A 16,274-nucleotide genomic window follows, 5' to 3' on the forward strand; every position below is an offset into this window, starting at 1 on the left:
AAAAAAAAAAAAAGTCTAAGAGAAAAACAAGGCCATTATTTTCAATGCAATTCCATCTCAGTTACAATTCTGTTGCCACTTCCTAGCCTTGGTGAACACCGAAGAATGATATTTAATTAGTACACGAATGTTGAAAATTAATGAGTAGTTAAATGGTTTTATGAGAGTGAAATATTATGTTAGGTTTTATGGAGTACCCTAAGAAACAGTTTTCATTCTTCATTTATGTAGCAGACTTATTTCTAGAGCTCAAGGTTAAGTGGCCACTATATCAAAAATATCCAATTAATCAGATGTAATCCATCCTAAGGGTTCTACCCAAACAAAATGGTGAAAAAAATTAATTTAAGAAAAATGATTAATTTTTCTTTCTTTCAAAAATATTTATTCGCAAGAGCTCCTCTGAAACCCAAGACTGACAGAAAGAAATGCAACCAGGTGCTGATCATGGGTGATTATCATCAAAGAAGAGATACCTGTGAAATTACAAGGAAGCACAGACTAAAGGACTCTTCTGGGGCAGAGGCGGTTTATATGCACCAAGACCCAACTCTTAGTCCCTGTCTGCATCCCACAGCCCCACCAAGATGGCAGCTCTCCACTGGTAGCTCAGGTTTTACAACACAAGGGCCCTGCCGAAGACCCGGGTCTACCATTCCAAGCCCAATAGAGCAACCACTAAATCACAGATGGCTATTTAAATTAATTACCATGTAAAATTCATCTCCTCAGTCACACTAGTCACATTTCAAGTGCTTAGCAGTCATATGTGAATAGTGGCTCCTGTGTTGGACAGCATAGCCATAGGCCATTTCTACGCAGTAAGTTCTACTGGAAGGTGCTGCTGCAGAATGTATCTTTGCCCAAACAGCGGGGCTATTTGTAAATATAATGAATGTACTTAGTGAACATTTAAGGATGTTTTACTACGTGTAATCCCAACCGTATTTATTTATGCCAGTGGATATAAAGCATCCCTAGGAAGGAAAGGTTTTGATCGGCTCCCCCATATATTCATCCAACGATCTAGGAATAGGGGCTATTTATAGTGTTAAGGTCGTTTACATATAAAAATAGAGCTTAACAAAGTAAAAATATTTTTTACAGTTTTTTAAGTATCCAGACTAAAAAATTACATCATTATTTTTTAAAGTGAAAAATGTTATTTTCACATAGATCAACATGCGCAATCACTACATTTTTGTTATACTTGATCGCCATCTGCTGGCCATGTTCGTAAACTACACAAGCAAATGAAATGGTTGCTCTGCTGGGAGACATTTTTAAAGGACATACACAGTCCCAGCTTTTTCCTGCAATGCATTCCTGGAAAACCACATCATAAAGAGGATCATTGTAAAGCAAATCATATTTTCCATAAAGGCAGGGCTATAATTAGATTCCTCACTCCAAACTAAAATCTGGCATCGAATAACCCATGGAAGGATCTCATTAAAGCTAGATGCAAAAAAATTATAGTCCTCTATAATCACTTAAAATAGGATAATTATTCTCCAAGTCCTTTCTATAGATACGAACAAATTTATAATTTAGAGGATACAACATAAATTCAGAGATAAAACTTTAATTCATATAAAGATAACCTAAACCTAATATGGTAAAAGTAATATACAATAAATAATAATTCTGTTTGCATATTCCTAGAATTTTTATGTAATCTAGATGGTAGCTCTCGATAAGATGGCATCTAAAGAAATCTAAACCAATGCTTTCTTTTTCATGAACAAAGTCCTCTAAAATAAGCAGAATCCATGTTTTTCTTCCACGGGGAAGCAGGATGATTCTTCTTAACGCCCCTTCACACATAACTTTGAAGCAAACTTTCAAGTAAAAATAATAAGTGGCATTAAAGCATTCTTTTTCATCTTTTCTATCCTAGACCCTAACTTCACTTCAGTGATAAGCTACCAAACCACATCATACTTCACTGAAAAGTCATAAAAATAATTACAAGCCATTAAAAAGAAGCTTCAAAACATTTTCCACAGAATCATAAGACAAGAATACAACCTATTATCTTTGTATTCTGTGTTTGGGATAATGCACAAAAAGAATATACAGAGACAACATGAACTTATGTCTAACTATTACTTAAGCAGCCTCTAATTTAGGGTATGGCCAAATGCAAAAAAAAAAAAAGAAAGAAAAAAGTAGGGCATGGGGCCAGAGACAGTGTATTTCTTCTGTCTGAAGGGGAAAGGGATTTGCTGACTTACCTAAATAAAGATTCCTTCGAAGCCTCTTTTCAACTACTCCTACCACTCCTTATTCTGAAAGTGTGCAGGTTCATATTTACAATGAGAAGCTTTCTGCATACCCATTAATTTATTTTTCTCAAGAACACAATGATTTTTTGTAACTCAAAATAACTGACCAATTGATTTTAAGATAATATCCTTTAGGAAGATTGGATAATTAGAGAAAGCAAAGAATGGTCAAATAAACTAAGAAGCAAGGCCCTGCAGGGACTATTAAAATAACAATCATCATGTCAGCAATGCTGGTGGCCAGAACAGCTAACACCTTCCCAGGTCTCCTGTCAGAGGCTCTAGATCTCCATTTCACAAATGATGAAACCAGGGTTTAGGGAAATTAAGTAACTTGCCTGAGGACGCATGGTTGCCAAGAGTCAGAAGTGAGATCTGAACAAAGGCTAACTGCCTCCTTTCAGCTCACCCTAGAAATGACCGAGAACAAAGGCACCGTAGGTCGCCCAGGACTGCTGATGAAGCTCAAGTGGGGAAAAGACAGATGAAAGCGGAATTTCCTTATTTGCTGCGGAAAGTACGCGTGTCTACATGGTCGACTAGAAAGAACGTGAGGTCTGGACCTAGTCATCAAGACCTAGTCTCCGAAACTGGATCCGGATCCGGGACTAGAAGTGTCACGACCTTACTGAAGCTGTTACCTCATCTATAAATACAAAGGGCCATCACGGCAACCTCAAAGAACTGGAGGAGGATGAAATCAGATAACTCATAAAAGATGTCTGGAATAGTATCAGCATGCAGTAGATGCTCCATAAATGGTACAACTTGTCCCACTTGATTTCTGTTTTCACAAATTAGAAATATAAGTGAAATCTACAAGTATTCATTTTGGGGGAAAATTTCATTCTTATGTTTAAACTTGTATATCTGTTTCTTATAGTTAAGTGTACATCGTTAATGTTAATGATGTCCATGCCTAAACATCTTAATAAGATGATATTCTGGAGGGCAACTAAACAGAATCTATCAAAAAAATAAGTGTGTAGACTATTAAAAATAACACAGACACATGTACAAAATAAAAGTTTTCAACTTTCCACACCAGACTAGTCCCATACTCTAAAAGTAAAACTGTTTCAAACATGACACCCAGAAATATCCCTTACACGTGTGCACATATGTATCCACATATTCTCTTTAAAATACACACATACACACACACACACACACACAAATGGAAGCTCGCTATACTTTCATATACTTCTTTTAAACTTATATATCTTAGATATTTCCCCATACGAGCCCATACAGATTTTTGTTACCAACTCACAAAATGTTGCACCTGCTAATTATCCCACCAAGTTTATCCATTAAACTTGTTAATGCACCTAGCTACTGAAACAGTGATTTCTTTTCTCGGCAACAGTAACAGTCCAAAATGCAGGCAGCTGCAGAGCCATATATGTACCAAAATGTTAACCAAAGCATTCTCTATAACAATAGAGATTTAAAAGCAACAGAGACAGGTTAAATTACAGTCTATCCACACTATGGATTATGATCTGCAATTAAAAAGACACACGGACTACATGACAGAATCAGACAAGGGCAAGTGGCAAAAGAGCAAGTCTCAGAACAGTGCAGAGAGTGTATACTAGCCCCTAACTTTGTAATTACCTCTGTGTGGCTATGTGTCTACCAGAGAATGATACACACCAAACTGCTGATGACTATTTCACCCCGTGAGGCAAGTGGAATAGGAGGATCTGGAGAGTAGGGCTTTGACTTTTTACTCCACGTGTTTCTACACTGACGTTTTTACAAGAAGCAGGTATTGTATACAGTTTGTATAACTTCCTAAACGGAGGACAAAAACTGTATTAGGCATCTAGTGCTGCATAACAAAGTATCAGAAACTGAAGAGCTTTAAACAACACACATATGTTTTACATATGTTCTCATAGTTTCTGTGGGTCCAAAGTGTAGGTACAGCTGAGCGGGGCCCTCTGCTTAGGACCCTATGAGGCCGCCATCATGGTTTGCCCAGAGCTGGGTTCTCATCTGGAGGCTCTCCTGGGGAGGGATCCACTTTTCCCGCTCGTAGGGTTGCCAGCAGCATTCAGTGTCCAATAGCTAGAGAACTCACAGCAGCCTGCTTCTTCAAAGGCAGCAAGACTCCAGACCCAGTCTGCTAGCAGGACAGAGTCTTACATATCACAGCATAATCATGGAAGTGACATCCAACACCACTGCCATATTCTATTAGTTAGAAGCAAGTTGCAGGTCCTACCCATACCCAAGGAGTAGGGATTACACAAGACTGTGTAAACCCAGAGGAGGACCATGGAGCCACCTGAAAGTCTGTCTACCACAAAGATAATTAAGTCTTTACCAGATCACAGTGGTAAGTATCTGAAGGATGATCAGGAAACAATATATATGGATACAGCTCATGGTGGCAGAACTAAATGAAATCAACCAAACTGTGCAGGGATGAGATCTAAGTCTATGGTCTTATCAGTAACATTTTGTAAAGTCACGCTCCAAACTCAAATGTAAGTAAAATATTTCATTGCCAAGAAAATAAGCAGATGTCTGCCATTTAAATGCAGCAACAGATCCTAATAAAATAGCAAAATGATGTGAAAAGTGGTTTTTGTAAAAGAAAACAGATAATAACCTAAGCCTAAACTAAGAATAATGAAAAAGGAAAGCAAAGAACAAAACCAGGATGGAACTAGCTACATGTCAAAGCTGTCTGATGTGAAATGCTAAGTTTACTCGTGGTATGATGTGTATTGGGGGGGAGGTGGAGGCATGAGAATAAGCATGGCAGAATATAACCTCCTACTACTTCTAACATGTTTAGAACGCAGCTACTGCCTACATCCTACAGGAAGAATAAAGGTAAAGGAAAGGTGTCACCTCCGCTGAATAGGGAGGCCTAACAAAGAGGCTTCAGAAGGGCTCTGCATCTTTAATAATATGAAAAGGCTAGGACACAAACAGCATAATCTAAAATGCCATTAGAAATACTTCACAGACAAAAAGGTCTAAGTAAAGCAGGATTTTATAAAGTGATCAAAAAAGAAACACTAAGGGGGAAAATCTTTTAAGATTAAAGAGGTTTTTCAAAGGACAAGTTGAAGTGGTTGTAAAATTTATGAGGCAGCATTAAACTTCAGTTCTAAGTAACAATAAATTATTCACTATAAAAACATACATGTGTCAAATATTATAAGCCTCTTAAAGTTTTTAAAACAATTTCTTACAGAACTGATTAGCTGTATTAGGCCGACACTAGCAGATACTAACTTTTTCATTAGCACAGTATGACCACTTAGTAAAGGAGCAACTTTAGAAAAATGGAGACAGACCATCAGTAGACTCTTACCACCACTTCTGATCTCATCTGACACATTATGTATTTGGCTTTTAAATCAGTTTTATTGCCCTTAGCTAAAGTAAAAGTCAGTTTTATTTTTTAAATGCCTTCATGTATATAAAATTACAAATATCTGTTAATTCATGTACATGTGGATTAAAATTTTAAATCAAATTAAAATTTGAAAATAGATAAAATTAAGAGAAAAACATAAGAAAAGATATTCTGAGAAGTTTTCTTCTGTGGCACTCATTGGACTCCAGCCTTCGTGGTATTCTGATACTTGACCAGAAAGATATTTCAGTATCCTTTTCTGGCTCACTATCTTTATATTCCTCACGGTGTGTGAAGGGCATCTCTACAGCCTATACTGCTTCTCTTAACTTCTAAAATTTATCCTTTCCTCAACTTGTCCTGAAAGTTTTATTTTAATCCTCACAATCTACCCGTCTCAAAAGGTTTTTGCACAGATTAAGTATGTGGCGGTGCCCAGAACCATTCACTCACGCACATAAGCACTCAACAAGCACAAATGCTTACAGAGTTCCTAAGAGGTTCCCGCCCAGCACTAGATGCTGGAAACACAGTGCAAATAGGAAAAGCACAGTCTCTGCCTCCTGACATTTACACTCTAGCACAGAGGACAGATATAGAACCCTTGAATGTCAAGAGCGCACCAGGGAAACAGAGTCCCTCAAACAGACCTGGGGTGTCAAATAAGACTTTTTAGAAATGTAAGGTCTGAAGGACTTAAGAGAACCAAATGACTGCCTGCTTTTCCCATCAATTATGTATTATTTGAATAACTTGCATTACATGCCATTTTATTACAGGTGAGCAACAAGGAAAAAGAAGTTATATGTTAAAATTGTGGAGGTTTTACTATGGTATCATTTTCCAGAGAAGTCACTGAATAATATTTGAAGAATATTCTCACTATATTTTCTTAAACTTTACCCTCTGTTCCGAGAAGAAAAGCCCATTCACCTAGACTCCTGATTTCTCAAATTTCCTACCCTCAGGGCACCTGGGTGGCTCAGTGGGTTAAGCCTCTGCCTTCAGCTTGGGTCATGATCTCAGGGTCCTGGGGTCGAGCCCCACATCGGGAATCTCTGCTCAGCAGGGAGCCTGCTTCCCCCTCCCTCTCTGCCTACTAGTGATGACTCTCTTTCTCTCTCATCAAATAAATAAATCTTTAAAAAAAAAAAATTCCTACCCTCAACCTTACTTTTACAACACACACCTCAATCTTCACAAAAATCCCCACAATCACCTATGGAAATTCTCCACGCACCTAACTCTCTTCCCTATTTATCTAAAAGTACCCCTAACAATCCCATGTCTGTAGGATCCAGGTAACGAATGAGTGATTACACTGCCAGATGTAGGAACAGTCTTCACTTCTACAAAGATGCAATCTCTCTCCTATTTTTGAGTCATATGAGCCTTCTTCATTCACCTTTCTTCTTCCCACTTGCGACAGGATGTAAAAATGTGAAAAGAAGTACTTCTTTCACCTCTCAACCCTTGTTAAAAGGGAAAAAGAGCTCATAGTCAAACTCAGTGTCAGAAACGAGCAGCAAACAGTGACGGTGCATCAGGGGAATAACCAAGAATTACTTATCTCCAACCTATGGCTGTCTTCTCGAAAGACAGCTGGGTCTCCAGTTTTTATAATAGTCAAAAAAACTAGGTATTTATATGAAATTCCCCAATTATTAATTCTGAATGACTCATTCAAAAAATCTTTAAAGACACTCTCCAAGTCCAACAAAACAAATCTCTCCACCCCACGATTCATTCCGTCCAGGAAGATCATCAGTATCCAACCTCTGCTCAGCTCCAAGACATAGGAAACTATTTTAGTTCACCTTTATACCGTCATCTCCATACTTACTACTTAGAAAGGAACGTAGCTTTTAGTTGGACACTCAAGAAATGTTTTGGCAAACACCTAATGGATTTTGCAGCCAAACAAAGAATTGTTTTTCTTATCTTTTTATACCTCCATTTACCAACTACAAGGCTGACAAAAATGCCACAATAACCCCTCTTCTATTTTTAAATCTCCTGTGACTGCAAAAAATAAGTATCTAACACCACCTGTTATTAACTCATCTGTTCATTTCTCTTTAATCTTCTGAATGTCTCCTTATTGCCTCTCCATTTTTTTCCCCTTTCTAATAAAAAAAAATTTCACGTAGACTGGATTTCTTGGATTGTGTTCATCTGTCTGCTCTTTTTCATCATATTATGTGCGGTCTCAAAAGCCTGTAACTAGACTACATCAACCATGAAAACATTTCAAATTACTAATAACATTTCTCTATCTGATTAAGGAATAAACCAAAAAAAAAAATAATGACACTAAAAAGAGAAAGATTATACTGTTAATCACATCAAGTTCTAGCAAGAGAAAGGTGAGGCGTAAAGCATCAAGTATGCTCCATGTCAATTTGCCACTGTCCAAAATTTTAACTTTTCAGAAAACAATGCCCAAGTTAAATTCAAAATTTGATAAAAGTCCAATGGAAATCTATCCCTCCTAAAGGCCAAAAGTTATACTACAACAATAATAAACTTTTTGTGTATTTGAAAACCTTAGAAGTTTATTCTTATTTGCACTAAAAATCATACTTAAGTTTCATGCTTTGGTGAGAAAACACAGTTGACTGGGGTTTACCTTCACATTCATTATTTTATTAAGTCAAAACAAATATTGTGCAATGAGGGGAAAAGAAGAGAAATTCAAGCATAAGTTTCAAGATGAATACGCAGGATGTTACATCTTGGCAAAGTCATTAACAATGTTCTTAATTCATGTTTGTCATAAAGGAAAACAAGTAAGTTATTTAAAGGTTCTCAGGCACTAACTTCTGAGTATGGGATGGATATATACATATATATCCGTGAATATTAGGATATATATGTATATATCCATCCCATACTCAGAAGTTATATATATATATATATATATATATATATATTTAACAAACACCCAAAAAGTGGCTAAAACTAGAACAGAATCAGCAAAACTGTTATTTTTCCTACCTGACATCCCTTCACAGCCCTCGAATATAATGAAATTATAAACTAAGCCAACTACTTACCATTAAAAAAAAAAAAAACCCGCAAGGAAAAGCAACATATGAACCAGATCTGAAGACAGTTTAAATAATGAATCATGTTTAAATCCCACTTTCATAGCATACCTGTGTACATCAGTTGGTGACTGCCCCAAAGAGTAATCTTCTCCAGATGAAAGCTTCCACGATTCATTTGATTTGTGTTCACTGGTCCCCAGCTCACCCATTACCCAGTCTGGTAATCCTTCCGGGCTTGAACCTTTTGCTCGTGCTGAATTTGGTTCATCAAAATAGATGGACTGATGTTTAAAAATTAGAAAAATTATTCTTTCAAAATGTACTAAAATGAAATACTTAAGATTTCCACCAAGTTTCAAGTCTGGTAAGAGCCTTTCAAATACTCAACTTAAATTCAATTACATTAAAAATGCATAATGAATTATGAAATATTAAAAAACATAAAGTGGATACCATTTTACATTTTAGTTATGCTTTGCTGTATAAGAAATCTGATAAATGAAAAAAATTACATAACAGATAAATCTGATAATTATTTATATTATAAAAAATTACAGCTTTATAGAAAGATAAATGACCATATGATTTCACTCATATGTGGAATTTAAGAAACCAATGAACAACCAAAAAAAAGGAAACAAACAAACAAAAAAAAACCCACCAAGAGACACTTAATAGAGAACAAACTGGTGGTTATCAAAGGGGAGGTGGGTGAAGGGGAAGGGGGAAATAGGTGAAGGGAATTAAGAATACACTTATCACACCCCCAAACTACTAGAACACTTACAGCAACTCAGTAATGTGGAGGATACAAAATTGATGTACAGAAATCAGTTGCTTTCTTATACACTAACAATGAAAATACAGAAAGGGAAATTAGAGAATCAATTCCATTTACTATAGCACCAAGAACCATAAAATATCTTGGAATGAACCTAACCAAAGAGGTAAAGGATCTGTACTCAAGGAACTACAGAATACTCATGAAAGAAATTGAAGAAGACACAAAGAGATGGAAAAGCATACCATGCCCATTGATCAGAGGTATAAACATTGTTAAAATGTCTATACTGCCCAGAGCAATCTATACTTTCAATGCCATCCCGATCAAAATTCCTCCGTCACTTTTCAAAGTGCTGGAACAAACAATCCTAAAATTTGTACGGAACCGGAAAAGACCGGAATTGCTAAGAAAACATTGAAAAAGGAAAAACAAAACTGGAGGCATCATGTTGCCTGATTTCAAGCTTTATTACAAAGCTGTGATCACCAAGACAGCATGGTACTAGCACAAAAACAGACACATAGACCAGTGGGACAGAGCAGAGAGTCCAAATATGGACCCACAACTCTATGGTCAAATAATCTTTGACAAAGCAGGAAAAAATATCCAGTGGAAAAAAGAAAGTCTCTTTAATAAATGGTGCTGGGAAAACCAGACAGCTATGTATAGAAGAATGAAACTCAACTATTCTCTTACCCCACACACAAAGATAAACTCAAAATGGAAAAAAGACCTCAACGTGAGGTAAAAATCTATCAAAATCCTACAGGAGGGGCGCCTGGGTGGCTCAGTGGTTGGGCCGCTGCCTTTGGCTTGGGTCATGATCCCAGGGTCCTGGGATCGAGCCCCACATCGGGCTCTCTGCTCGGCAGGGAGCCTGCTTCCTCCTCTCTCTCTCTGCCTGCCTCTCTGCCTACTTGGGATCTCTGTCTGACAAATAAATAAATAAAATCTTTAAAAAAAAAAAAAAATCCTACAGGAGAACATAGGCAGTAACCTCTTAGACATCGGCCACCGCAACTTCTTTCAAGACATGTCTCCAAAGGAAAAGGAAACAAAAGCAAAAATGAACTTTTGGTACTTCATCAAGATAAAAAGCTTCTGCACAGCAAAGGAAACAGTCAACAAAACAAAGAGACAACCCAGAGAATGGGAGAAGATACTCGCAAATGACACTACAGACAAAAGTCTGATATCCAAGATCTATAAAGAACTCCTCAAACTCAACACTCAAAAAACAGATATTCACGTCAAAAAATGGGCAGAAGACATGAACAGGCACTTCTCCAAAGAAAACATACATATGGCTAACAGACACAACAAAATGTTTGTCATTAGCCATCAGGGAGATTCAAATCAAACCACATTGAGATACCTTATACCAGTTAGAACGGCCAAAATTAACAGGACAGTAAACAACAAGTGTTGGAAAGGATTTGGAGAAAGGGGAACCCTCGTAGACTGTTGGTGGGAATGTAAGTTTGTGCAGCCATTTTGGAGAACAGTGTGGAGATTCCTTTAGAAATTAAAAATAGAGTTAGCCTATGACCCTGCAATTGCACTACTGGGTATTTACCCCAAAGATACAGATGTAGTGAAAAGAAGGGCCATCTGTACCCCAATGTTCATAGCAGCAATGGCCACAGTCACCAAACTGTGAAAAGAGCCAAGATGTCCTTCAACGGACGAATGGATAAAGAAGATATGGTCCATATATACAATGGAATATTCTGCCTCCATCAGAAATGATGAATACCCAATTTTTGTATCAACATGGACGGGACTGGAGGAGATTATGCTGAGTGAAATAAGTCAAGCAGAGTCAATTATCATATAGTTTCAGTTACTTGTGGAACATAAGGAACATGAAGGACATTAGGAGAAGGAAAGGAAAAGTGAATTGGGGGAAATCGGAGGGGGAGATGAAGCATAAGAGACTGTGGACTCTGAGAAACAAACTGAGGGTTTTGGAGTGGTGGGGAGGAATATGTGAACCTGGTGGCTGGTATTACGGAGGGCAAGTATTACATGGAGCACTGGGTGTGGTGCAGAAACAATGAATCTTGGAACACTGAAAAAATAAAATTAAATTAAAAAAAAATAAAACTGGGAATAAGAAAACCTGAAAAAAAAAGAATACACTTATCACAATGAGCACTGAATGATGTACAGAATATTGAATCACTATATTATACATCAGAAACAAATATAATGCTATGTGTTAACTATACTGGAATTAAAATTAAAAATAAAATACATGGAGGAGTGAAATAGATGAAAACTTATAGCACAAAGAATGGGAGGAGGAAATCTTAGAAGCTTCTTCCATAATTCATAAATTGGTATAATATGTTTGAAGGTAAACTACCATAACTTAAAGATGCAATTTGTAAGCCCTACGGCAACTACTAAACAGGAGAGATATGGCTAATAAACTGATAGTGAAAATGAAATGGAATACTAGAAATCCCAGTTTAAAAAAAAAAAGATAAATCGAAAATTCTTTTTAAATCATGTGCTCTAGTTCTTTCTGTGATCACCACTAATTACTCTGCACACACACAAAAAAATCAGCGGACAGAGAAACCACAATCCATAAAAATCAGAAACAGAAATTAAGAATCCCTCGATAAGGTAAAGGAGGAGCAATAGAGGTGAAGACCTGGAGTTTAGTTCTGGCCATAAACTAACTAGAAGATTCAAGATGGGTCCCTGGGCCTTCTCATTGTTACTATATGTGAAATCAAAATTTCCAATGAGTCTGTGAAATGAGTATGAATGGAAAAACATGACGCAACATACCCATATCTCAACATCTGAAGGTGCTTCAGACAAGGTTCTACCTTCAGTCTTTAAGAATGGCAGTGGCCCACTAATTGCTTTTTAAGTGAGCAGAGCTTCCTGACACACTTCTTTTTTTTTTTTTTTTTTAAAGATTTTATTTATTTCTCAGAGAGAGAGGGGGAGAGAGAGCGAGCACAGGCAGACAGAATGGCAGACAGAGGCAGAGGGAGAAGCAGGCTCCCTGCTGAGCAAGGAGCCCGATGTGGGACTCGATTCCCAGGACGCTGGGATCATGACCTGAGCTGAAGGCAGCTGCTTAACCAACTGAGCCACCCAGGCGTCCCTCTGACACACTTCTGAAGGAAACTCTGCATTAACCAGAAACTTTACTACTACCCCCAAGCCCACTGATCTGAAGGAAAATACGCGGCTCTACTTTACCATACAGTTGGAACCAGCATTACAACTTTTGGCATCTCTCCTTGATCAACAAAATTACCATCTAGTGCGCAGTAGGCCTCTTCACTGCATTTTGGTTTAAGTTAACCAAAGTCATTTTTTTTAAATAGATAAATATCCTAATAACAGCTATCAATACCAAGTACTCAAGTCAGGTTTCTCAAGTATTCAACCACCACACAAATCAAGGCATATTTCATGGTTACAAAGATCAAGACAGTGGCAACTCACCAATCAAACATAATTATAACTATTTCTGTAACAGCTGATTTTGATAGTGAAATTAAATGAAGTATAAACTCCAACTTACTATCATCATTTTATTGGAGTAGAAAGTCACTCAATCCAACCTCTCATGATTTTTAAATGATGTATGTGAGATTAATAAACTAAAATTCACTGATATACATAAATAATGGTTAATGTTGTCCAGTGAAAACTAGTGGGGAAACGAAGGCTCAATATTAAGAAGTTTACTTTCTGTTTTTCAGAAATTCGGGAGAATATTGTGGGATGGCTAGATTAATATGCCAATAAGGCATATTATAAGGCCAATATCTGGTTTCTCTTCAAAGGGGGAAAAAGTGAATCAGGAAGGAAAAAAACAGTTTTAACTTATATATTATCCAGGACTTGTAACATAATAATATAACCATTCCCAACTGGGATGATGAGTTCACATTTTTAAAGAAATGAAGCTGAGACACCTCTTGGTAAGTGACACCTACCATGTACGAAGGTAAGGTTTTCAGTGTCCCCGGTTCAGGTCGGTGTGTAAAGGGGCCTTCGAGCACTCCTCGCTTCAGCATGTGCAGTAGCAGTTTGGCATACAGGTTCCGATTCTTCCTGCCCATTATTCCTGCACCTGTTCCTGAAGGCTCACACAGTTTTTTGATCCAGAGTGCACACCTCTGCCGTTCTAGAAATACATAAGAACCATTAGAAACTTGATTTTTCAGAAAATAAAACAGTAAAGGCCTATGAAACATCTTTTTTGGTCTAGACCAGGGGCGGCAAACGTTATCTGTAAAATGCCAGGCCGTCATTTTTGGCTGTGCTGGCCAGCCGGTCCCTGACATGACTACTTGACTCTGCCACCATAACATGAAAGCAGCCCCAGGCTACGTGTGATCAAATGGGCAGCAGTATTTTCTAATAAAACTTTAGAGAAAAGACAGCAAGCTGGTTTTGGCCCTGGGAGGCTATGGTTTGCCAACCCGTGAAAAGGTTAACTTTTTTAGTTAAATAGTAATCAGGCAAGACAAATGCCTGATCAAATGAAATATGTTCTCAAAAATAAAATCTCTGATCGCTATTGAATAATTTCTGAGAAAAATTATGCTATAAATACATCTCTAAGATAATTTTAGCTGGGCTGAAAAATCTTTCTGTAATTCTAATTATACAAACCAAAGGAGAGCTGAAATGCAATCTTACTTAAGCATTTTAAACTTACCCTAAAATTCAATCTCAAATGTTTTATTTACTAAGCTGATAAATTTCAGATTTGTAGTTGATTAATTCATGGTTTTCTTTTAACCTCTCTAAAAATAATTGAGGGCTATCAACATGTAAGTTAGCAAAATAATTATCCCTTTAAAAACTACTTTAAAAATATACATATAATCCACATAAAATGACCCATTGACTACCTTATCTGACCACTACACAGAATTATTTTCCTGTCTCATGAAAACTATTTTGAGATTAATCTTTTATCAGTTTAACTCAATTTAAGGATTATATATCTAACATAAATCATAACTCTGCTTTAATCTCTTATTTCTAAAGGTCATATTCATTTACTGTTTTACCTACAAAAATCACTCAGGCCGGATTTACCACTTTGCTTATACCAGATTTATCACTTACAGGTATGAGGGCTAACCTTTAAAGAACTTTTGTATTTTTAGCTTTGAAAATTATATAATCACAAAGCAAACTTCATGAAATACTTGGTGTATTTTGAGGGGGGGAAAAAAGTGAAACTGATAAACTTAAGAAAACACTTTTTTCAAATTATGTACTTTCTATATACCTTGTTGCAAACTGAAATCTAAATAATAACCTAATGGCCAAAATTTAGTACAATTTAGTCCATGAAAAGAATTCTTTACTCTACTTAAGGTACTGGGGAAAGCCATTATTGTTAAGTAGCATTTAGCTATAAGAAGATATACGTTTTCATCATTATTCCAGCTCTTGATTGGGATGTGAGTTCTAGAACATTCATTATGAATTAATTAATTAAAGGGCAGGATATACCAATACTGACAATGAGTCATGAACCAAAGATTACAATTAATCCAACCTTACGACCTAACATCCTTTTTTTTTTAAAGATTTTACTTATTTATTTGACAGACACATCACAAGTAGGCAGAGAGGCAGGCAGAGAGAGAGAGAGAGAAGGAAGCAGGCTCCCCGCTCAGCAGAGAGCCCGATGAGGGGCTCAATCCCAGGACCCTGGGATCATGACCTGAGCCGAAGGCAGAGGCTTTAACCCACTGAGTCACCCAGGTGCCCGAACCTAACATCCATTTTTAAAAGAAAATGAAGGGGCGCCTGGGTGGCTCAGTGGGTTAAGCCTCTGCCTTCGGCTCAGGTCATGATCCCAGGGTCCTGGGATTGAGTCCCTCATCGGGCTCTCTGCTGAGCGGGGAGCCTGCTTCCTCCTCTCTCTCTCTCTGCCTGCCTCTCTGCCTACTTGTGATATGTCTGTCAAATAAATAAGTAAAATCTTTAAAAAAATTTTTTTAAATGAAATATGAGAGACTTAATACAAATTTGTCCAAATCAGCAGATCTAAGACAAAAAAAAAAGGTAGTAAATATCAGAAAAGAACACAGTACACAGTATAGATATCATGAAATAGAAAAGAATAGAAATAGAAATACAAAAGAATAGAATAAAAAAGACCCAAAAAAAGGTAGGAAATATCAGAAAAGAACACAGTATAGATATCATGAAATAGAAATACAATTAATCAAATAATGTACAAACAATACAAATGATCATGACTGAGCCACAGGACATGAAATATGTATCTTAAAGACTAGCAAAGGGAGAATGAAGAGAACAAATGGATAGTAGTAGGCTCCTGAAAGAGGAAGCACTTCAGGGAGGAAAAAGATGCAGTCTGATGAGGCAAAAGAAGAGAGTAGAGAAAGAAGCTTAGAAGGAAGACCATGCCAAGCTATCCTAAGTAAGGCCATAGCCCCAGAATAGAAGGTGACCACAGAATGTATAACTCATACACTACATTCCCTTCTCCCAGTGCAGACCCCTGGAACAAATATCTAATATGAAGCTGCTTCCTCATTTTGAACATGGACTTGACTTATACACCTCAGGGAAACAGGGAACTTGGACAAAACATGGGTAGAAGCCAGAGTATCTTGGCGCTATTCCCCACTAACAAATGCCATTAACCTTTACAGCCTACAATGGCTTCAAGAATCATCCTGGCTCCCCAAACTCTCTCCAATTGTTCTCTGATGCCTAAGTCATCTGAAAGTCTTTGACTT

The 16,274-nt window shown here is 37.1% G+C and overlaps 1 protein-coding gene across 7 annotated transcripts in view; it reads right to left on the reverse strand.

The window, feature by feature from the left end:
• The window catches only part of CEP112 (centrosomal protein 112), a 461,470-nt gene that overhangs the window by 438,774 nt on the left and 6,422 nt on the right, over window positions 1-16,274 (reverse strand). For 4 of the 7 annotated variants that reach the window (XR_009400487.1, XM_059380606.1, XM_059380608.1 and 1 more), the window contains exons 3-4: window positions 13,476-13,666; window positions 8,829-9,001 (exon numbers count right to left, since the gene is read on the reverse strand). Coding sequence is in view for 5 of the 7 variants with exons in the window: in XM_059380606.1 (XP_059236589.1) it covers window positions 8,829-9,001; window positions 13,476-13,666 (364 nt within the window). In the remaining 2 variants the exon portion in view is untranslated. Of the gene's footprint in view, window positions 1-8,828; window positions 9,002-13,475; window positions 13,667-16,274 lie in introns of those variants that run through there. The other 3 variants (XM_059380610.1, XM_059380609.1, XM_059380611.1) reach the window with 3 other exon arrangements.

The sequence above is a fragment of the Mustela nigripes genome, chromosome 16 (assembly GCF_022355385.1).
Source record: "Mustela nigripes isolate SB6536 chromosome 16, MUSNIG.SB6536, whole genome shotgun sequence".
NCBI lineage: Eukaryota > Metazoa > Chordata > Mammalia > Carnivora > Mustelidae > Mustela > Mustela nigripes.